Genomic DNA, 25,553 nt, shown 5'->3' with positions numbered 1-25,553 from the left:
TATAATCTCCGATATGTTCAAAGCAAAGATTGGCTCTCACAATCAATATTAAGACGTAGACCCGAAATATCTCGAGTCAACAGAACCTGCTCGACCCGTCGACTACTGTGACTCTCGATGCCCACCCGTCCACGAAAGAGAAGGGATGAGCAACTTCCTACAAAGGTGATAATGCAATGCATCATACCATCATGACATGAACATGCATCATAAATCATGTATAATAAATAAAGATTCGTGAGACCGTCTCACAAGAGACATACTCTAATTTAAATATAATAGCTTATAAAAGACTGAAATTTTGATCTAATTCTTAATGCTCCGACTTTTAAATTTAGGATGTCCTTAATAATTATAGCATATTTTCTCATCAATTCCAAATATATATTTTTATTTATCTTTGTACAACTTTTTATATAAATTAAAAATATTATTAAAATAACCAATCATACAAACAAATTTTCTATTTTATATTTATTTAACGAATGTCCTGGTCATACTTTTACAGAACAATCAACTGCATAAACCCAAAATTATTGAAATTAAATGCATGGGTCCCCGATTATTTTGGCTTTGATCAAGCAAATCGAAATAGCTTGGAAGCCGTGATTGATCCGGCTGGCTTGTAGGCATCGGCTCGGCTTGAAAGGTCAATGTGTGGAACGGCAGGTGCGCTGCGCGCAACGTACACCGCAACCGAATAAGGTAGATGAGAGGGAGATATTAATAAACCTATAGCTAACCACGTGAGCCTGTTGGATACCACTAATAGTTAACTTTATATATTTAAAGAGCAATTCTTTTGTAAGACGGTCTCACGAATTTTTATTTGTGAAACCGATCAATCATGCCGTATTCACAATAAAAATTTATATTTTTTTATGGATGACCCAAATAAGATATATGTCTCACAAAATACGACTCGTGAGACCGTCTCATACAAATTTTTGTCATATTTAAAATATGGTAAATTCTCGATTATTGTCCGAGATATTTTTCAATTCAGGTCCAAATAATAAAAATTGACAGATTTAATTTATCATAAAACGACAAATATAGATAATCAAAATTACTAATTTTTCAAAAAAAATCCCACCCAATAAAAACACTTTACGTTTCTCTCAACCTTGTAATTCTACACCTAAAATTTGCATGATAGGGACTCCCAACATATATTTAAAGAAAACGACCCAATAAATATTCATTTCAGAGGCTAATTATGAATTATTTATTGTAAAGATTGAAATTTATTTCAGTTAACCTCAAAAACTAATTCAAAGAGATAATTGTCCAAATCCATATATACAACTCTTATGCATTTTATCCAATCAATTTGAAACAACTAACACACCTACTCATGCCAGAAATGAACATATGGAGCGTGGATTTTACAAATGAATAAACTAGAACTTGAGCTCTTAAACATAACTCAACCCCAATAGCTAGGACATGAAAAAATAAATATGTTAAAGATGTTTCGCATCGGTTGGGTATAATGATTTACCTTCATTATATTTTAATTTTCCATATTTTGTATTACTAATATATATGCACGCATAGCCTATCCAAAGGTATTAGCATATATAAACCATCACATCCAGATATATAACTAATTCGATTTCTCTATGACGAAGCACAATAAAACCAAATTTAATACATCATTTTAAAATTAAATGGCTGATATTAGAAAGCACACCAGTCAACCTACCGAGAAAAAAAAAACCCAGGATACATGGGGGTTGTGTACGAGCAACCTGCATACTTTTTCAATAGAACGAAAACTCGGAATTTTTGAAGTTACTCGTCTTCAATTTACATATAAAAAATGTTTCAATGTATTTACAAGCACAGAAACCGAGTTTTGAATTGATCCACACTGTACAAGAATAAACCATGAAATATGGATACATTGGCTTTGGACGCATGCTGTCCGGTGGCGATCATGTTACTTGGATACATCAATAAATTTAAGAAATGGCAGCTCAGAAAATGGACAGCTGCCTTACTGCGCACATATTATACACAACTATTTCTGGAAACAATACAAATATGCTCAAAAAACTCAATCCCGCTTAATAGATATGTGTTCGGAGAAACAGGCTCACACTGGAGAAGAGAAATTAGAAATGAATACTGATTTAGCTAAATATTCACGATATCTGGTACTTCGTCCTCGAACGTTTTATCCCGTTTCTTTTTTCAGGGATTTGTCATTCTCGAATCTTATCGTCTTTTTTGAGCAAAAAATTTAGTTTTTTTTCCAGCTGCAAGCCAAAGAGATGGTTTGTCTCACTTGAATGCAGGAAGTAAATATTATCTCGTCTTTCTGCAGTATGTTTCAACTCGCAAAACATGATAATATAAAGAAATGTAAAGAAACCGAAGATATAAATTATGCCATTAAGGAATATTGAGTGGAACGATATTCTACGTGAGGCAATTAAGACATACCTGAGAATTTCTAGTCTTCAGCCTCTGAAGTTCTTCAACCTTACTTCCAATACTGCGGTTTGAAACTTGTTCAAACACAATAGGGGAAAAAGACAAGAAGCTCGGAACACGGAGAAGAGTTTCACCGCATACCTTTGTTGCATTTGAATCACTTGAGCCTGCAATTCTCGCTCCTTTGCTGAAGTGGGGATAGCCTGCAAAATAACCAGAAAAAACTGTGAGCGTGGAACGCGAGAAGGCAACAAGGATAATGTCTTGGAAAAAACAATGTATGAGGTTCATTATAACATTGAAATGATAATTCTATTAATTGAAGTTTTGTTTAAAAACACAAGAAACAATACCAGTGGTAGATCATTCATTCCAGCCTCTGAATTCTCAGCAGGATTAACTGCACATAGGAAAAACCAAAGGCCGTGTCACAAAATCGAGGAGGGGAAACTTTAGAGCTTTAGATATACAGTGTGGATGAAAAATAAGTGGCAAAGGATTAGCTAGATGCAACTAAATAATAAAAGGGGAATGAAAACACAAACATGCCAGACATTGAGTACAATTACCTGACGTTTGCTCCAAGAACTTGATTAATTTAATTATCCCTTCCTGCCAAGACGAATGGACACAAATCAGTAATATCTAATAAGAACAAGTGCCATACAATTGAGAAGAGAATCTTACTCTTTGCATGGTGTTCTGTTGCAGGATGCCTTGTAAAGACGGCAGAACTGAAGCAGCAGTAACACTAGGAACTATTTGGCTTGAAGATGCCCCAAAGTGTGGGTTATTGGAGCATATAAGACCCTACATATAAGAAAGGAAGGCAATGGTTACAAAGCCATTGCCTAAAAGATTATTGCTAAGTTTTATGTACGCGTTATTTGATTCAGTATTACCAAGGCAATTTTCCATAGAATAAGGGATTATCTAGCAGAAATGTAAATCATGCAGTGTTAAATGCTATACTACAAGGCCCAAGTCACAGCTGAAACACCAAGTCAGGAATTCTATTATTTGCTCAATTAACAATCACTTTGTCAGATGTAACTAATACATTGGTCCACTGCATACTAAATACGTGATAATACATGGCACCTTTAATACTAGAACCTGTAATGCATATTCCGTGAGTTAATATTTTCTAGACAACCATTTGAACTTATTATTTACAGCTTAAGTTTAAAATGCCAGACAAGAATTTACAAGCTCCTCTATTGATAGTAAATGCAATTAGTTGATCAGTATAAATTTGGAAGCATGCAGCGATATCCAGTAATTATCCAACAGATGAATGTGATGACATAAGAGTCCACTCATAAAGATATAGCAATGCTCAGGCCTAGGATGTCAATCAGTCCAATCCACAAGAAATGAGAACCATACTCCATAAAGAGTTTATTATGGGTCCAAGTACAAGATTTCATAGACATGGATGTTAAGGCAACATAAGAATACAAATTGCTATAGAAAAGGACAACCTTTCGCATTAGAAAGGGCAAAACTGCAGATTCTAAAACATCTAATTTTCAGCACATGTGGCGGTTACTGAGATACTTTTGGAATTCAATTTCTAGTCACCATGTTAAAATGATGGGGAAAAGAGCCCATTATGTGGACACATCAAAATTATAGAAAACATATCTCCAACAAAGATCTCCAACAAAGACAAAAACTTGTGAAGGACGACGAAGAGACAGTGTAACATCTGACTTCCTACTCTAGCCCTAAAATCTAGGCTTGCCCTCTCCCAAAACAAAATCAAATATATACTTTATTTCGTCAAAACAATCTCCAAATAAATTTCCCCATAACATTTATTCCAAAACACCCAAAATAAAACTGTAGGAAAATCAGGAATAAAAACAGAGATTAGTGGGATATGATTTGCAAAATATTGATGAGATTAGGAGTGAAAAGGTAAAGTTATTCTTGATGGGCGATCTTTATTTGTTTCTTTGCTCTTTATTTGTTTCTGATTTTTAGGAAAGATTTGTACCAAATAAACGTATTCATACCTCCTCAGAATAATATAATTTATCGGGTCTATTACTGTAAACTTTTATGGTATCAGAGCAGGTTCTGTCATGGCAGACAGGACCAAAATCACCGATACTGATTCTTCTTCTGCAAATAAAACCTACACTACCATACCCGAGGCTTCTTCTTCTTTAAACCACACAATTACAAGCCACAAATTAAATGGGTCCAATTATTTACAATGGTCACAGTCAGTCAAACTCTTTATCTCAGGACGAGGCAAGTTTGGATCTCTCTCTGGAGCCACGATGAAACCCGATCCAAAGGAAGGTAATGTGAAAATTTGGGAGGCCAAAAACTATACGATAATGTCGTGGCTTATCAATTCAATGGAGCTAGGAAAAACTTATCCTTTCTTAGCCTCGGTCAAAGATATATGGGAACCAGTTAAAGAAACCTATTCGGATTTGAGCAACTCGGCTCAATCGTTCAAGATCAAGTTAAAATTGAGGGAGACCAAACAGGGCTATAATACCGTAACTCAGTATTATAATGTTTTGAAAAATCTTTGGCAGGAATGTGATATGTTCATGGATTTTGAGTGGACTTGCTCCACCGACAGTGTGAACTACAAGAAGATGCTCGAGAAAGAACATGTATTTGAATTTTTGGCAGGTCTTAATAAGAATTTGGATGAGGTTCGTGGAAGAATTCTTGGCTGTGAACCCTTCCAAGCACCAGATAAGTTTTTTCGGAAGTTCGCCAAGAAGAAACAAGATGAGTTGTAATGTTGAGAGACACTACTAGCCCAATTTTGGGTGGTCCAGTATCAGAAAATTCTGCCCTTATGACCAGGGGCTCGGACGAGGTACAATCTAGTCAACAAACAAAAATGGAAAACCTTGGTGTGATGTCCTTCAAAAAATTTGGCACACTAGGAAGAAGTGCTGGAAGATACATGGAAAGCCCACCGAGATGAAGGAAACGAGCCAAATCCAAAAGGCAGAGGGCTAGTATTAGTAATGGCAGATGAATCATCAACCACACCGAAACAAACAGATTCAAATCTATTCACTGAAGAACAGCTAGACCAACTGTATCAGATGTCCGGTTCATAGTGATCTATGGGGACCTTCTAGAGCTACAAATATATCGGTAGGTGGACTTTTAAGAATTTTTTTCAAATGATTAAAACTCAATTTCAAACAACAATTAAGATGATTCGAAGTGACAATGGCCGAGAATACTTTAATGTTGTTCTTGGAAACTTTTTGACAGAAAATGGGATAATACATATACATCAAAGCTCTTGTAGAAATACTCCAACACAAAATGGAACTGCCAAACGGAAAAATAGGCATATACTAGATGTTGCTAGGGAAATTATGTTTCACTCCAATGTACCAAATTTTTTTTGGGGGGATTCAATACTGACTGCCACTTTTTTTAATAAACAGGATGCCATCTATCTAAAGTATTAAAATATCAAAGTTCTCTGGGTGGTGTTCTTCAAAATTCATCAGAATCGTTTTCAACACATTTACCTCTTAGAAAATTCGGTTGCACTAGTTTTGTACATGTACATGCACACGAAAGAGGTAAGTTTGATCCTAGGGCTGTAAAATGCATTTTTTTAGGGTATTCACCAACAAAAAAAAGATATAAATGCTTTGATCCAAAAAGAAAAAAAACGTTTGTAAGTGCTGATGTAACATTCTTTGAAAAACAAGATTTTTATCCCAAAACTTCAATTCAGGAGAGAGAGAAACGGAAGATCAGTTTTGGTATATGACACAAACACCACCATCAAACTTTGAAGAAAATAATTCTGACTCTAATGAATCTGTTCAACCTAGTGGCATTCCTGTGGTTCCTATGCATGATACACATTCACGAGAAGCAGGGGGAGTAGTTGACAGATTGAAGAACCAATCGGAGCTTTGAGTGTACAGAAGGAGGAAGCTGGGTGAAGCACAGGAAAATTCAGCACAGCAACAGGGCCAATCTGCCAAACCAATTGCAGGTCCAATTCCATCTGATCAACATCAAAACCTGTCCAATTCAGGTATGATTCCGAGTTCTCAGGGTCAAATTTATGATGACATTTCTAATCCTTCACCTAATCATATTCCAGATGTGTCTCATTCTCTTGTCTTAGAACCGGATGATTTAGATATTCCAATAGCCCATAGGAAACGCACCCGGAGTTGTACTAAACACCTCATTTCTAAATTGTGTCAAACACCAACTTGTCAACCAAATTCCGAGCTTTTGTTGCAAGTTAACTGAGGAGAAATATCGAACACGATACACGAGGCACTAACTATTCCAAAGTGGAGAGAGATGATATTTGAAATGAGAGCTCTTAAAAAAATGAGACTTGGGAGTTGGTATCAAAACCAGAAATAAAACAAACAGTTGGTTGTAGGTGGATTCCATATAGAAGTAAAAAAATGAGACTTGGGAGTTGGTATCAAAACCAGAAAATAAAACAAACAGTTGGTTGTAGGTGGATTCCATATAGAAGTACAAGGCTAGGTTAGTAGCTAGGGGTTTTACACAAACCTATGATATAGATTATAAGGAAACATTTGCTCCAGTTGCAAAACTCAATACCATTAGGATTCTGTTATCACTAGCTGCTAATCTAGACTGGCCATTACCAATGGGCGTGAACGCCTTCTTAAATGGTGAATTGGAGGAAGAAGTTTACATTGATATTCCACCTGGTTTTGAAGATGAGCCAGTCAATGGAAAGGTGTGCAAAGTTAGAAAATCGTTATATGGCCTTAGACAACCACCTAGAGCTTGGTTCGAAAGATTTGCTAGGTTCATGAAGAGCCATAGCTATAATCAAGGGCAGTCAGACCACACCTTGTTTTATCGACATTCTGTGAATCAAGTGACCATTCTTATTGTTTATGTGGATGATATAGTTTTAACAGGAAATGATAATGAAAAGGTAGCACAGGTTCAAATGTTACTTGCTGCGGAATTTGAACTCAAAGACCTCGGGCAGCTTCGTTACTTCCTTGGGATGGAAGTGGCTTGGCCCAAGAAGGTAATAGTGATGTCTCAACGCAAGTACGGGCTTGATCTGTCGAAAGAAACCGGATTATTAGGCTGCAGACCAGCCAATACCCCTATCGATCCAAATATCAAGCTTGACAACAATATAGAAGACAACCCGGTTGATAGAGGCCGATATCAAAGACTTGTTGGTCAGCTCATTTACCATGTACATACCAGACCAGATATCTCCTTTGCTGTGGGATTAGTGAGTAAGTTCATGCACAAACCACAGCAAGTTCACTATGATGCAGTCTTGAGGATTCTTCGCTACCTAAAACGTTGTCCTGGCCGTGGCTTGTTCTTCAGCAAGAATGAAAGTAGAAATATGCAGGTTTACACAGACTCGGACTGGGCAGGAAGCATCAGTTATAGAAGATCCACAACCGGCTATTGTTCCTTTGTGTGGGCCAATCTTGTAACATGAAAGAGAAAAAAACAAGATGTCTGTTTCAAGAAGTAGTGCTGAGGCAGAGTTTAGAGCGATAGCTCAAGGCATGTGCGAGTTGTTATAGATTAAAAAAGTGTTGAATGAACTGAAAATGGAATTTGAAGAACCAATGAAGCTCGTGTGACAATAAGGAGGCGATTAGCAGTGCTCGGAACCCAGTACAACATGATATAACAATACATCTTGAGATTGATGGTCATTTCATAAGGGAAAAGCTAGATAATCGTCAAATTTGTATGACGTTCGTGCCTTCAAATCAGTAACGAGTAGATTTATCGACAAAAGGATTGTTCTTTCCAAATTTTCATAATTTAATTAGCAAGCTAAACTTGTTAGATGTTTACAAGTTAGCTTGAGGGGGAGTCTAGGAAAATCAGGAATAAAATCAGAGAGATTAGTGGGATATGATTCGTAAAATATTGATGAGATTAGGAAGATTTGATCTTTATTTGTTTTTTTTATGTTTAGGAGTTTTTTAGGAAAGATATGTACCAGATAAATGTATTTATACCTCCTCAGAATAATATAAATTTATTGGGTCTATTACCATAAACTTTTAAAAACCAAACAATGCCAAAGTACACGAATTTTTGAAACTTGTCAACTTCAAATTAAATGAACGAACAATGACGCTCCGAGTAAGAGAAGATACATATCACCGTCTAATCAGCACAGGAAGCTGTACTATGTCATTGCATTTCACCATAATCGAATAAAAAAATAATAATGCAGTTGCTGTTACAGTTACTAACTTAATCTATACCTTTGGACTCAGATCCGCCGAAGTGACTTTAAAGCGTCCCTTCCGTTCGACAACAGCACCTTCAGATGCCTCCTCCACTGAATGCATGTTTAAACACATAGAACATAGATATCACTGCAGAAAAAACTTGCACATGTCTACACAGGACAATGTTTAAATGCATTACCTGTAACAGAATTACTGACATCTTTCTTTTGACGACACTGCAAAGGACCAGTATAGTTCCGGTCATTCAGATATCTTGGTTGCACATATTCCCTTCACATTTATAGGAAAAGATTCAATACTCTCAGAAAAAGTAGCTAAAATGCCAAAAGCCAGAAGCAAGTCAAAGTATAGGATATGCATTATAAATAGTCAATAGAGGACAAGATGATTAAGCCTCCAGTGAACTTCAAAGCACAGTATACAACACTATAAAGGCCATTCAGTACACATGTTGCCACTGTCAAAATTTAAGCTCTTATGAAAAAAAATTTCCTTGATTTCAGGGCCAATAAAAACATCTGTAACACACCATCAGATTTAGAGACATAAATCGACGAATATTAGAGTTTACAAATTTAATCAGCATGCTTCTGCAGTATATCTGTTGAACATTTTAGAACTGAAAATCTAATGCTGAAATTCCCATAATCATAATAATATTTTCTCTGACAAAAACCTTTTTTTTAAGAAGACAAAAAGGAAAACCCAAATCTTTCACTCGCACTATTAACCCGTGCCCTTTGAACATATCCTTTTCTCACGCCTTATAAGGAAAAAACAAGAGGAAGAATCACGCAAGGACATTTATGATAGAAAATTTGTTAGTCAAAGTTAAATTTAGGTAAAACTGAATGAATCACAAGTAGAAAATGTAAAACCCGCAACTTCTATTAGTGAACATTCAAACTCTATATATTAGCAACCACACCCGTGCTCTTTATGAATGAATCACAAGTAGAAAATGTAAAACCCGCAACTTCTATTAGTGAACATTCAAACTCTATACATTAGCAACCACAACTGTGCTCTTTATCATTCAACTACCAACACGCGTGCATTTAACTTCTCAAAATAAAATTTTGTATTCTACACCGTAGTTAAGAGTATTATACCTGTCTCCATTAACAGCCAACTTCTTAGGAGATGAAATATAGTCCTGTAATGGTGAGCCACTCAAATATTTTTTAAGCCCTGCATTGAAAGAATGCCGCACAGAACCACTTAGGCCAATGTCATCACCATCAAATCTCCCTGACTCTTGCTCAGTACCTGTCGAAGGTTGCTGCTGAATTTGTAACTCAGAATCTAAACGGGCAGAATCTCTTGAACTTGGACTGCCAGCACCAATGTCATCCTCACACACATCAAAGCAACCTCTGCATTTAGCAGAAGTTTCCCATCAGTTAAACCTTTCAAAGGTGCATTTGCAGAGTCATTTCCTAAACTCACACTTGTATAACCAAAGTGCAAAATAACACTAAGATTGTGTTCATATTGAAAGATTTAAAATGAGTGGATTTCAAATTTATCACTCAAATAAGCATGAGAACATTTTCTTTTTATTTCTGTTTATATATATATATATAACTCACACTTGTATAACCAAAGTGCAAAATAACACTAATATTGTGTTCATATTGAAAGATTTAAAATGAGTGGATTTCAAATTTATCACTCAAATAAGCATGAGAACATTTTCTTTTTATTTCTGTTTATATATATATGAAACCCTGTCCCCGCCTTTACCCTCTGCCCTAGACTTTCCTTCCCTCAACAGTAGGTAAGAGTTTTAATTTGCCTCAATTCATCCGACTTTCTTATTTTGTTATTAATTTTTATTATTCATAGTTTCTTTTCATTTATTGATTTTCAGTTCTCTCGACAATATCGAATCAGATAATACAACATTTGAATTTTTAGGATCCGAAAGTGTTGCATAATTCGAAGCAATATTCTTTCGATTTGGTGGAATGGTTGTACTTGATATTATCAATTAAACTGAAAATCATAAATAAAAAAATAGTAAACAAAAACTATAAACAGTAAAAATTACTAAGAAAATAAGAAGACCTTATGAACTAATAGGCCAATTAAACTCATACCATACTGAGGCAAAGAAGAGGTGTAGAGGCGAGCGCTGAGGACAGTGCTGAGGCAATGTCATAGTTTCATCTAGTCGTTATTTTAATAAAAAGAGGCAAAGGGCAATTTCTGCCTCTATTAGAAATAGTTCTTTTTTAAAAAAAAAAGGTCCACAGGCTTATTCTCTGAATCGTGCTTCAGCACGTCTGGATGCAGAACACAAAGAGTGGAACAAGTGGCGCACCGTCGAGAGTGGAGAGCACTTAAGCCCACGCTATGTGCACTTTTTGACAACTATGACATCAAGTGATTAAAATAATGATGTTTATGATTTCATGTATCATATTTTATTTTTATCACATTTTAAAAGAATTTTAATTTTCTTTTTACGGTTTTCTTAGAATATTTTATTTGTAATACTTTATTTCTGTAAAATGCGCGCTTCGCTTTGCGCTCAAATCCCAAGATACACGAGAGCTTTAATGCGCATAGAGCTTTTATTTTTTGAGTAACCTAGGTATCTGGTTTTCACCCGACTAATCCTAAAGAGGATGACCTTCCCTCCTAGTTAACCCTCCAGGTAAATTCGAACGTGTTTGAAGCATTGTACACATTTGAAACTACTCTCATTTAATTTTGATCTTTATGGCTTAAGTCGCCTTTGGGATTTGAACTTGTGACCCTCATGTTATCCTCCAAACGCACACCTAAGTCACGCTTTTGGTGTTCGTATCGCTCTTATAGTTATATGTTACATGTGCACCCAATACAATTATACACGCATAAACATGAGTCCTTGTCTTTTTTTTAATAAGAAATGATATTTTATTATAATAGGAAAATTGATGTTAGATGTTACAAAAGACAGATAAGTTATCCACAATTACTTAAAAGATAAAAGACGCTCCGTTACTTCAATAACAAATAAAACTTCAATCCTAATTAGATCTGAAATCGAGAAATGCTTAAAATCTGTGTGTTTCCTTGCCTTCTAGCAAATGTGCTTATATAGGCCTCAATCATATCCAGAACCTACTCACGCAGACGACAAATAGAGGTGATGTTGTCAAGCTCATCAAATCAAGGCTATGAAGGATGAACAAATAGAAAGAAATTCCTTCACAAACCATTTGGCCTATGATATAATGACCGAGAGAATTAAAACAGAAAATGAGTCTAAAATCTTTATTCGTTCCAGTTCAAAAAATAAATAACTCGTAATTCTGGAGTTCTATTTCAAACATGTAACAGAGTGGATGAGAGAGGTAAGACACTAATAATCGGAAGAGAAAAGTTGAAACAATGAGGATTTTTCAAACTTCGTAACATAATGAAGAATTGATTTTCAGTCTGATATCATTTCGAAAGAACCTTTTTCTTTTGAGAGAACACAAGTATCAAATCACTCTTGCTATATTGAAAGTAAAATTTATGCAGATTATATAATTTTGGATCTCTCAAAGATGGGCATAACAACTGACGAGCTAATCAATTATTGGCAGAAATAAAAAAGCATAAACCAGTAACATAGATAGATTGATATCATACTTCAGTGCCTGAAGAGGTTTACTAGGAAAGGCAGTGAGTGAATTCTCCAAATCATGAATATCATTGAGCTCATCCTAGGAAAAAATAAAAAACAGACTGAACACATCAGAAGAAAAAATTGAAGGGGTATAACAAGAAACATGCAAAAAGTATTAAAATAATGACAAAGCCAAAAATAAAAAGAAAAAATAGAAAAACAGGGAAGATGGCAACTATAGCAAGTAGCGACTCTACCTCCAATTGAGGGTCTATATTTGAATGATTAGCTTGCTGTGGAGAAGACTTCCTCTCCACAAGAAAACCAACATCATCGTGCATGTCCAAGAACTTCCCACTCACACTTGAATCTTCAAAATTTGAAATCAGATCATCTTGTATCTGCATGAAACACAAAGGAGAAAGACCTGATTGACACTAGCACTTATAAGAACTGAACCCATTTCACCAACTGATAGTGGACTGATCGCATACAAGGGCAGCTTGATTCTTCAAGTCTTCCAGATTGAAATTCCAGGCACTGATTCCTCGAATGTACTCTTGCTGCAACACAGCAGAGGCTCATCATTGAGGTTGAATGGAATCTTCAAAACTCATGTATAACAACATTCATATACAAAGACAAACCAACTCATCCAAAATCACATCATATCCACATCCGACATTTGGACATGACAAGACACACATTTACTCCTCGGCCACATGTTTGACATTCCAATATCAGTCCATATAATTAATAGAAGATAAGGCACTAACGTGTCTGAAACTTCTATCGTGTATATTAGTTGTATTTGAGTTTAACTAGTTATATCAGATTCGTCTGATATGGCAAGCATCTCACCTGTGATAGTTGTTCTTTGTTCTCGTATAATGCCTTATTTTGAATTAGAATGTCTGCCTCCTTTGCCTGAAATGGCAAGTTTCTCACGTAAATACCTTTAGCTTCGAAATGAATAAAATAAAATAAAATGTTAGTTCATCTCACCTTAAGCATCCTAAAACGTTCACCAAGAGGTGGCATTCCATCAATGATAGTTCGGGCAAGATAATCACTCGAGCGTGCATTTTTAAAAAAGGCATGTTTCAAAAGCTTTTCTGAAGAGGGACGTTTTTTAGGATCCTTGACCAAACAAGCTGCAACCATTTCTTTGAAAGACTGCAAGAAGTTGTATTGTAAGGACTTACAATAACACAAATATTCAGAGGCAAAACTTCTAAACAACAAAATAAACCTTCGAAAATCTTTTGTCTCTTTCATAGTCCAGGCCTGGTGGTGCGTTTTGTAGGGTCATTAGAAGAACCTGAAAAAATGAGGAAGTTCAGACCTACAATATCCTAAACATTTAGAGGCAAACACAGATTATGAACAGAATGATGGCATTATCGACCTTCATTGGTGGGTACTTAGAGAATGGTGCGTGACCATGAGCAAGTTCAAGTGCTGTTATTCCTAATGACCAGATATCGGCTCTGTTAACACAAATATAAATTGAGAATAATGAGAAGGGTACATGGATTTTATAATATCTGCATCGAAAATTAGCAGGAGATACTCACTTAAAGTCATATCCATGTAATTGCTGCATTACTTCAGGAGCCATCCTGTATCATAAGTTTATTTTAAACCAAAAGGTTATTCGAGGCCAATATAAACGGAAACATCAAACATGTTACAAATAGCAATCATGTGACATCCCTTTACAGTAGCTAACATACCAGCACGGAGTTCCAACAAAAGTATTTCTAGAACGCTGACGATCACCGGTATCAAACATGCAAGCAGCAACACCAAAGTCTGCTAATTTAACAGCACCATTAGTATCAATCAGTATGTTCCCTGCCTGCAATAAAAGTTTCAAAAAAGGGAATTTTAGAAACAGCTGGTCGGAGGAGCACCATATACCAATCTATAGCACCTGAAACACATGTTAACTTCCAGCATAAATGTCATGAAGAAAATAAAAACTCCCAGAGCCAAACAGGTATATGATATTACAAAAGGAAGCTCAACATTTATTAAGAGAACCACGCCCAAAGCCACATAGATAAATAAGGAAGCTCAAATGTTCAGAGATCAAATCAGAATATCAGTGAGAAATATAATTTGAATCGGAACACGTTTCTACCCAAACACAATGGATTTAAGGTATGATTGTTTTATGGTCCTGAGTTATGGATGGTGCGTTAATGGGTTATGGGATGAGGGGTTTGAAGCTCATTGAAGAGATGACCTCATGAGTTACAATCTCGTTGACGAATTGAGTCTCATTAAAGAGAACCTCGCAATCTAGTGATAAACACTTTCGAGTTGCTTTATTTCATTCCCATGACTTCCTTAAAAACAAAAAGTCCTCTAAAATGATAAAGATAAATCTGTAAAAATTGCAGAGTAATTTCATAATCTAATCCACAACGATAAGAAATTTTTTTTGGAAATAACTAAACTAAATTTGTGAATAACTTCCTATTATAATCCTTAATAATGATAAGGATTATCATTTAAACAACTAAATTAAAAGATAATAATAAAATTCTATGAAGATAAAATTAATAATGATAAGGAGTATCATTTATTTTGAAATAACTAAATTAAAACTTCCATTGAGTGAATCATGTTTTTAGACAAGTTCCTCTGGTCTGGCCTGACCTTCGGTTGGATTCGTTGCAATATCATTGGGTTGTTCTTGGGTCGTAATGCCCTAAACAGATTGCTTAAAAAAAATTAAAGAACCATCTGAAAAACATGTACCTTCACATCTCTATGGATATGCCCGTCAGAGTGAAGATAAACAAGAGCTTTGACGACCTCGCGTAACAAGGTAGCAATTACTGGCTCCTCAAAACCTTCTGGATAAGCTGATTTAATTATATGAAGGCAAGATCCCGCGGCCATGTATGGCATTACAACCCATAGGCAATGACCAGTGGTGAAGGAGCAGTGAGCCCGTAACACATTTGGATGGTCAATCAGGGTCATTGTCTGTACTTCACGTCTGATGCCATCCTGTTGATATGGAAATGCAACAAAAAAACAATAAAAGATCGAATTAAAGACCCCTGCAACATTTGCAATAGTCACCTTTTTTATGAAATATGGAAAATTATGAACTACACTCATAGTTATGAGTAACACATAGTTATGTATATCACACATTTTCATGGCACCTGATATTTTCTAAATGTTTATTATGGCCAAATAAAATCTGTATTGTGACTGTTTATTGACCTTATATCAGTGATGTGACTGATACGGATTTCTTCATATCCGAAGAGAGACACATCTCCAATAATCAGAAAACAGAATGATTTCCAGAAATGTGTTTTCCGCAATGCATGTTCTCCTATTCAAGCTTCTCAATATTTTTATGGTACAAAATACTCCACCAAATATGCACTCTACCAATATGAGTAAAGTCATACATTGGCTGAAAATGTGTGGAAGGATTCAACAGGTGACTTTTGCCACAATACGAGTGATAAAGACATTAAATTGATACCCAATTTCAAAGAAAAATATATATATACACCAAAATGATGGAATTGTCTAAAATAGACTCAAAAAAAGATGGCATACCAAGTCATTATTGCACTTCTCGAGATCAAGAACCTTGATTGCAACTATCTCATTAAGAGGCACACAACGAGCTTTGTAGACAGTAGCACTGACACCTTCTCCAACTTCCTCATTTAACTCATAATCATCAGCAGTAAGTGGAAATTTTTTTGGTAAGGCTTGTGCCATGACTTTCTACACGAGGAAAACTTCAAAATGAAAATAGTGTACTTCCAAAAAGAAACAGAATTGGACAAATCAACCTACAAAGTTTCCAAGTCTCAAGCAAATCCTCCCTTGATAGAAGTAGATCACTAGATGTTACATAGTGCAACTGAGCACTATGAAGGAGATTATTTATCCAGTCACTGACCAATATCTTAAGTTACACAAAAATGTACTCTGAACATCTCATTGTTCCAAATTCCAGAAGATCGTTGTTCAATAAGATAAAAACAACCACGTGATGGATTAGGTGACAGCTGATGATAAACCTGTCGTGCAAAATGAAATAATCAATACATATTAGAGATTAATTAAAATGTGCAAATGGGAAAAAAGATAGCATAGACACGTGTTAATTGGATAGCATACATGCATCGTACTATTATCATCTGGTGCTGCCAATGAATGGAGGTACATAATTTCCAGTGTGAAGGCACTCGTGATTCGCCCACTAAATGTTTTTATGAATTTGACTAGAAATCCCAATTTCAATACAACTTGTCTTAACCCAAATCTGTACAGTTATACTCTGAAACTTTACAATCTTCTACTCTAAAAAGGAATCATCAAATACCATAATTTGCTAGTAGAAGTAGGTAACTGGGATTGTTGTATTATGAATGCTTGCATTCATACCAAAGAGAAGGGGACATGTGATGTTGAAACTAACATAGAGAGGTTTTGGACCAGATATTAGGACTGAATGTTCTCATCTCGTGTCTACAGATTATCATCAGAGAAAAATTAATATAAAAATTAAAATAATGTATTCGGAGATGAAGATTGGATTGTTGCCTCATACTAACTATTAGATTGTGCTTTGTCAAGACCTGGATACTTCTATGTCATATTATGATGCCCTTGATCTATTTCTCCACCATAAAATATCCATTACCCACTCCAGCCCAAAAAAATTGATTTCTTTATACATTCCCGCCACAATTACATGAATTTTTTTTCCATGCAAACGGAGATAAAGCAACGAATGTGAACAATACACATATGCATTACCAAGATAAACGATTCATATAATGGCGTCATGACAAAACGAATAAACATCCTGTAACAATGTGCAACATTAAAGGATTGGCTAATCAACAAGAGACGAACACCTATTTCATTCAATCAAAGAGCTTCTGGCCCTGTAGTCAATCCAGCCAATTGATGTAGATTATTGATCAAACAAGATTTGCAAAATTAATATACATCAGTTGGCTGGATTGACTACATGGCCAGAAGATATATATATATATATATATATATATATATATATATATATATATATATATATATATATATATATATATATATATATATATATATATATATATATATATATATATATAATATTCGACCATCTCAGCTCAGAACGAGACAAAACAAAAAATGACACCCGCAAAAACAACTAAAATCCTGATCGCAATTCATGCGTCCCCAATATAAATTTGGCACAGCTCCCATATGGAAGATGTTAATGTCGACTTACCTAGGGCTTTTGACACCAGAGAACTTCCGGAGGATCAAGAGGCGCAAAACCACGCTGTTCTGCGGGTACTGATAAATCTTTCGTACTACTAGTCCACCACAGACAAATATCAATAATGTAGTTAGATATAGCTATTCGCCTGCAGGCCGTGCGGGAGGAATCTTCACCCTTAAATTATACTGCTGAATAAAAACAATAATTTATTTTTCCCTTCGACTTTTCAATTTAATTTACTTAAACAGAACTTGGAGAATTCGTGAATTAAAAAATTCACATGAATCAACATTGATGTACGCGAAGATGAAATTCAACGATTGATTAAGAGAAAACACAGAATGTGGAGTTACTGAAAAAATTCTAACCCAAAAGTCTTAGAATTTATCTACAATAAGTCTACAACATTTCTTTCCATTCAATTTTTTACCTGAGTATTTCCTCTGAAGAACATCGATTTAACGATTGAGCGTTATGCAGAAACATCCCCAAGATCCATAGATTAACTGGTGAGAGTGACGGCTTCGGCTGGGTTTATTCTTCGATCTGCTGAAAATCTCCCACTCCTGAAGATAAATACTGAGTAAAAGCATCAAAGTTTGGATGGGTGACAATTGCAGGAACTGAGTTACAAAGCCGAAGACTGGTAAACGTTTGCGGGCGGGCGGGCGGGCGTGGCGTGGCGTGGCGTGGCGTATTTATTACTGTGGTTGAAGCGGAAGGGATGGTGGTCAGTTTAGGGATATTTTGGGCGTATCAGCTCTCCGCCTGATTTTTTTTCGTCAATTACGATAATAAGTAATAATTTTAATATAAAAATTATTATTTTTATGAGTTACTAAATTCGTAATTTTTAAAAATTTATGTGAGACGGTTTTACATGTCGTATTTTGTGAGACGGATCTTTTATTTGGGTCGTCTATTAAAAAATATTATTTTTTATGCTAATAATATTATTTTTTATTGTGAATATGGGTAGGGTTGACCCGTCTCATAAATAAAGATTAATGAGACCGTCTCACAAAAAACCCACTCAATTCATAAATACGTCTCACCAAAATATTTACGCAGGAAGAATAACCTAAATTTTCGGTTTGGTCGATTTGCTATGGTTTAATGTAGCCCGGACAGTTCTTAGAAGAAAAATGACAAGTTGACCAATATGGTGAGCAATTATTGTCTTTTTGGTTGGTTCATTTTTTATAAAACCTTAATCGAACAAACCCTCAGTTTTACTGAATAATAAACTAAATCAAACCATTAACAATGAAAGGCTTCCTGTTTGATTTGATTTTTTTTCTTAATTAGTTTGGATTCTTTTTAATATATTTAAAATTTTTGAGCTGACTATTATAAATAAACAATGTTTGATAATATGATCGAATGTTTGATGTTTTACTAAAAATTGGAGATAATGATAATGGCGTAATTCCGATCTTTTTAAGCCACACAACTTTCCAAACCATGTTTCAATTGTTCTTTCAGCAAATAGATTTGTTTCTTAACACAATATATGTTCATAGAGGACATTACAAGTTTAGTATAAAAAAGTATAAATTATCAAAATGATTTTTTTAGCTTCAAAAGAGGCTCCACGGTGTTGTCATCTATACCAATAAATATCACTTAAAAATCTTGAAGAGAAAAAAAAATGCATCTAACAAATAAATTTGAAAAAATAAAAAAAGTAAGTTTTAAATAAAATCTATTGCATGATTATTATATTTACAAAATCAGTTTGCTTCGGTTTGATTTTAGATTTTTAAAATAAAAACATTGAGTTAGATATTCATTTCAACTTTTTTTAACACACTTGGTCTAATTATCCTTAAATGTACTTATTAAACAATTCGAACCAAAAATAATATCTTGAAGATAAATTAATTACCAAGCCATGTTTTTGGTCAATTATGAATGCAATTGGTTCAAAATTGGATTAGAAATGAAGAAAGTTTAATCTCCATTGCTAACTTTTGGTTTAATGTTTTTTTTAAAAATAAAATTATTATGGAAACAAAGAAGCGTTGCTAGGTTGAAACATGTTTCTCCATTGTGGAACCTCTTGGGCCGGGCCGTACCCATTTGAATGGCTGTCTAACATATCTGCAATATTTTGCATAAAAACTGATATTTTTTAATAAGCAAAAATTTATGTGAGACGGTCTCATGAGACGGTCTCACGGATCGTATTTTGTGAGACGGGTCTCTATTTGGGTCATCCATGAAAAAGTATTACTTTTTATGCTAAGAGTATTATTTTTTATTGTGAATATGAGTAGTGTTGACTCGTCTCACAGATTAAAATCCATGAGACAGTCTCACATAAGACTCACTCTTTTTAATGAGTCGAATCGAGTAAAAGATTTGTCTTACAAAATTGATCAGTGAGACGGTCACATAAAATTTGTGTCTGTATATTTCATAAGAAAATTTGAATATTTGTTTGTATCCAAATATTAGTGTAGATGACTTGCCCAGATTTTGGAAAATTTTGGAGATCTTTTCTAAGACGTAAACTGAAAGTTTTCAAAATAGTAATAATAATAAGCTCTTTTTTTGTGGGATAAGAATTAATAATAATGCAAACAGTATATTTTGTGGGGATAAATTTTGGATGTGATAGAATTTATAAGGATATTTTGTTCTTTTGTTTTTTTTATTGGGAATTCACAGTTGTTGTCTATTGGTGTGCACTAGATATCTCATCGAATTAAACACACTAGCATGCAAATCACGTCAACCAGGTAAATCTGATTGGATAAGTGGTGTGTGACAAACTCATATAATACAATGTTGATATGGAACAACTTTTAAAATTGTTCTCTTAACTCTTTTAAAAATAATTTACTTGATCTTTTTCGTAATCCATCAATTAACTATTACAAGATGTTTTAAAGAGTTAAACATCCTCTTCATTCGTCATGATCAGACCATTCAAAAAATTACACTTAATAATTTAGTCCAAGAGATCCGCTACTCATATTCAGGGGTTGAGAAAAATACCAAATTTTCGATATATCGAAGTTATCATATCGAAATATATCGAATTGATCGAAATTTTTGATACGGTATGGTACCGATACCGAAATATTCGGTATGATAACGGTATGAAATTTGAAATTTTAGGTATATGTCGAAATACAGAAATAATATATATAAATTAAAAAATATATAATATTTTTAAATAACGAAGTTATTTTTTTAGAAAATATAAGGTATTTTTTGGTATAAAATGATATATATCGATACCGTATCAAAATAAAAAATTTAATTTCTGTTTAGGCTCATCATGTTGGAATAGTCCAAATCAAATTTCACTAAAGCAACTCGATTCATATTTGAAAATTTAAACTGTTAAGAAATCTTATTTATGTCGTCTAACCTTACAGCTAGCTAGAGGATTGGTTATTGGGTATCGACTTGTTAAAAAAGCTGACAAGGATTCAGAAATCACATGACCTCAGACATTATTGCAAAGATAGCGGATGAAGAAATCGACATGTTGCGGTTGATGTTTATTGGTGTTCATTAATATCTTGAATATAAAGACACATATTGTTGTTGGTGTTTATTGTTTTGATAGATTTGTTTTGTATATAACTTTCTTGGTCTCCTTGACTGTCTTATGGAATTTGATTATTATTGATGATCACTGGTTTTGAAATTACAAAAATATGAATTTTTTTTATATATAATTTCGGTATGATGATATTTTACGGATATCGTACTGAAACTTCAGCATACCGAAAATTTGGTACGGTAACGATATCATTTTTCTCATACCGATATTTTTGGTATGATATACGGTATCTAAAATTTCCCATACCGCTTACCTCTACTCATATTTACTCTACGGTTGTCAATGGACAATATATTTGAGATTATGGATTTCAAATTCATTGGTTGGTTTGAACGGTTTGAATGAACAAACCAACCAATGAATACACTCAAATCCATTCCATCCTCAGTCCTCTCAAGTCAAATACATCGGTTCAATCGCATCATTCATGTTTCAATCTTCCGACCTTTTGACCAAAATCCATCTCGTTGAACTCGTTCGATTAGTTCAATTATCCAAATTGGACTTCGGATGTACTTGTACATTTATTATCACATATTATTATTAGTATTAATGGTTCAATATACCATATCATATTAAATTAAATTAATTTTAATAAAAATATAATTTAATGTGTAGTAATAATAAATTTTCCTTTGAATTGGTAGTAGATTTCTTATTTGTTACATTTATATCACCATAAAAATTAAGATATTTTTTAAAGGACAAGATTTAAGAAAATTTGTTGTCGTTCGAAGAAATAAAATATTTATTTATTATAGATATTTCTCAATAATCACGATTACAAATACTACATATTCAATGTGACTTGTCTAAATTTCAACCCATACACATCATTTACTTCACCTTATGGGTTCGACTTGTTAAACTCATTAGACAAGTACACAAACAATGTGTTTTTAATAATATTTAATTTTTAACCAACACTGTCACACCAAATTTTAAAAATCAAAGATTTTCATTATAAAATCAACACGATCAAATTATCTACAACGATTCGATTTTCATTATAAAATCAACATGAACCAAATTATCAACCCATACACATCCCTTATTTCACCTTACGGTTTTACTCTACAACGATTCGACTTTTCGGTTTTGCATATTTTTAGTCCAAAACCAAACCATTTTATTACGGTTCAGTAATAAAGACCAGTTTATACGACCGGTTATATACAATTAGCTAAAATCTGCTAAGAAATAAAATTATATGTCATTTTATGCCTTTAAAATCTAAATCATAATATTTTTTAAACATTTAATTTGTGAGACTTAATTTTATATATATACAAGAAAAAAAACGTCGACTGATGAGTGGTGAGAAATACGAGAAAACGATCAGATTGAAGATTGATAGTTAATGATACTAAGTTCCTAAATCTTAATAGGCCCATTATACATAATAAGTCTTATACTTAACAGTTAACAATAATATGATGCATTATACATAAAAAACCCTATACTTAACAATAATATGTCAGGTTCGGTTATTCGATTTTTTTGGGGATTAAAACAGAAAACCGAACTGAAAAACCAAATTTCATAAATTTTAAAACCACAACCGACCGAAAAAACGATAAAATCGAACCATTTAAACCGAATTATTCGGTTCAGTCGGTTTTTTCGATTTTTCGAGTTTTATGCCCACTCCTGATCACAATTCATTAACTCAAAACCCATCTTGATATAAACAACAAATATGTGTTAATCGATCCACAATCATTTACCTATCCAAACTCGTCCTGACCATATCGTTTACGGGTCGGGTAACATACCCGTTCCATCAAAACTCATAGCCATCCTACTCTCAAAGCAACTTATTTTTGTACCCTTTTTTGTCATTTAATCGGTTTTCAAAAATATATGTTTTTAATAATTTTATTAATAAAATTACCATAAAATGATGCCAAAAGGCCGTAGAGTATTATTTTTCCAATATGGGCCCACCAACAACGACACCTTTGGCCCATATTACCACGTGCCACTAAAACAATTGCATTTTGGTCCACCCATCTCTCTATCCCGCCTTATCCCATATTTAGCACGTTTTTCTATCTTATATTCTTACGTGAATTATATGTTATTTATGTATTAAGCACAAAATTCGAATATTATAGCATTTTTTCGATCAATATGTAAATTACGTTTAAATTTTTTTACACCAAAAGGTCCAATTCAAGTTCCAATTCGAGAATTTAGATAAAACCTAAACGGAATTATTCCGATTTTGTGTGAGGTGGAAATTTAAAGACGATAATGAAATATGAACTTTAGACGTTTATAGTAACATGAGATAAGATTGGGTGAGATTCCGTTAACAAAAGCTTAATATTTGATCTTCTATAATTATATAAACAGTTCGAATTAGGTTAGTGATGTCTTGTCTATGACTTTATATATGTTTAAATCTGGCACATTAATTACTCGTGATTTATGTGAGTGTTCATCTGAGTTTATAAGCTCTTGATAAAATTTATAAAACTATTTAAATATTTTCAATATCTGAAATGGTGTTTGTTACTTTTTTAAAAATAATTTTAAAATAAGATAACAAAGTTTGTAATATGTTATAAAAAACTTCATCTAGTTTAATTTCCCCAATTTTTCTTATATATATTTTTTGTACAAAAACTTGTGTGAGACGGTATCACGGGTCGTATTTGTGAAACGAATCTCTTATTTGGGTCACCCATGAAAAAGTATTATTTTTTATGCTAAGAGTATTACTTTTTATTGTGAATATGGATAGGGTTGACCCGTCTAACAGATTATGATCCGTTAGACGGTCTCACACGAGACTCACTCTATATGTGTGTGTGGATTTTTATCCGTATGATTGGTCGATCTGATCTATAATTAATAAAAATAAATTTTTTAAATGACATGAATTGGATCAGATATCCATCTTACAAGAATATATATATATATATATATATATATATATATATATATATATATATATATATATATATATAATATTAAAATATGTTCAATATATTTACAAAGATCTTACAATACACCGAAATCTTTATCTTTATATGTAATATTCGAACAACCTATTGTTCAATAGTTGAAACTTTATAAAACTATTTAAATATTTTCAATATCTAAATGGTGCTTATTATTTTTTAAAAAAGTTTAAAATAAGATAGCAAAGTTTGTAATATGTTTTAAAAACCACATCGCATACTAGTATAAATTTCCCAATTTTTTTATTTTATTATTCTTAAATATCAAACCATTTATGCAATTCAATTACACACACATATATCTACACATATATCTAGAAGGTATCTTATGAGACAGCTTTATAGATTTTATCTGTGAAATGAGTTGACATGAATCATAATTAATTAAAATAATACAATTAATTAAAATAATACTTTTGATAATAAAACAATTTTTTTAATTATATGAATATGTATCACAAGAATTTTTGTGTATGTATATAATAAAATATGTTCAAATATTTACAAAGATATTATATTAAAAATAAATTTTTTAAATGACATGAATTGGATCAGATATCCATCTTACAAGAATATATATATATATATATATTAAAAATAAAAATAAATTTTTTAAATGACATGAATTGGATCAGATATCCATCTTACAAGAATATATATATATATATATATATATATATATATAATATTAAAATATGTTCAATATATTTACAAAGATCTTACAATACACCAAAATCTTTATCTTTATATGTAATATTCGAACAACCTATTGTTCAATAGTTGAAACTTTATAAAACTATTTAAATATTTTCAATATCTAAATGGTGCTTATTATTTTTAAAAAAGTTTAAAATAAGATAGCAAAGTTTGTAATATGTTTTAAAAACCACATCGCATACTAGTATAAATTTCCCAATTTTTTTATTTTATTATTCTTAAATATCAAACCATTCATGCAATTCAATTACACAAACATATATCTACACATATATCTAGAAGGTATCTTATGAGACAGCTTTATAGATTTTATCTGTGAAATGAGTTGACATGAATCATAATTAATTAAAATAATACAATTAATTAAAATAATACTTTTGATAAAAAAACAATTTTTTTAATTATATGAATATGTATCACAAGAATTTTTGTGTATGTATATAATAAAATATGTTCAAAATATTTACAAAGATATTATATTAAAATATAAAAGTTTATAAATTAATTTAAAATAAATTAGGGAGACAATCTATCATACTATTGAATTTTAAAATAAAATAAAAAATCATATTCCACGAGCCTAATTATACAAGGAGGAGACTAGAAGTTTCACGTGATCTGTATTATTAGTCTGATTAATGAAATAAAAAAAAATGGATGAATTGATTAATTAAAAAGTAAATATTTACAAAAAAAAATTATTTAT

The 25,553-nt window shown here is 33.0% G+C and overlaps 1 protein-coding gene across 6 annotated transcripts; it reads right to left on the bottom strand.

The window, feature by feature from the left end:
* Positions 1–1,887: 1,887 nt before the first annotated feature.
* On the bottom strand, positions 1,888–18,349 carry LOC140823521 (serine/threonine-protein kinase BLUS1-like). 6 transcript variants are annotated; one of them, XM_073184903.1, is made up of 23 exons: positions 18,012–18,348; positions 17,588–17,769; positions 16,250–16,370; positions 15,898–16,071; positions 15,073–15,327; positions 14,040–14,164; positions 13,881–13,925; positions 13,712–13,793; positions 13,556–13,624; positions 13,309–13,479; positions 13,165–13,230; positions 12,798–12,866; positions 12,561–12,704; positions 12,327–12,400; positions 9,809–10,072; positions 8,875–8,966; positions 8,709–8,785; positions 3,130–3,252; positions 3,012–3,054; positions 2,796–2,842; positions 2,584–2,645; positions 2,452–2,503; positions 1,888–2,264 (listed from the first exon to the last, which is right to left on the bottom strand). In XM_073184903.1, the coding sequence occupies exons 4-23, from the start codon at positions 16,063–16,065 to the stop codon at positions 2,211–2,213; spliced, it is 2,082 nt and encodes a 693-aa protein (XP_073041004.1). In that variant the 5' UTR covers positions 16,066–16,071; positions 16,250–16,370; positions 17,588–17,769; positions 18,012–18,348; the 3' UTR covers positions 1,888–2,210. The 6 variants fall into 6 exon arrangements, with proteins under 6 accessions (XP_073041004.1, XP_073041007.1, XP_073041006.1 ...); XM_073184906.1 differs by having other exon boundaries at positions 9,809–9,887; positions 9,966–10,072; positions 15,898–16,370; positions 18,012–18,346; XM_073184905.1 differs by lacking the exon at positions 16,250–16,370.
* Positions 18,350–25,553: the final 7,204 nt, after the last annotated feature.

Source organism: Primulina eburnea, chromosome 2, assembly GCF_022965805.1.
Source record: "Primulina eburnea isolate SZY01 chromosome 2, ASM2296580v1, whole genome shotgun sequence".
Taxonomy (NCBI): domain Eukaryota; kingdom Viridiplantae; phylum Streptophyta; class Magnoliopsida; order Lamiales; family Gesneriaceae; genus Primulina; species Primulina eburnea.
This window is presented reverse-complemented; position numbering and strand designations above follow the sequence as displayed.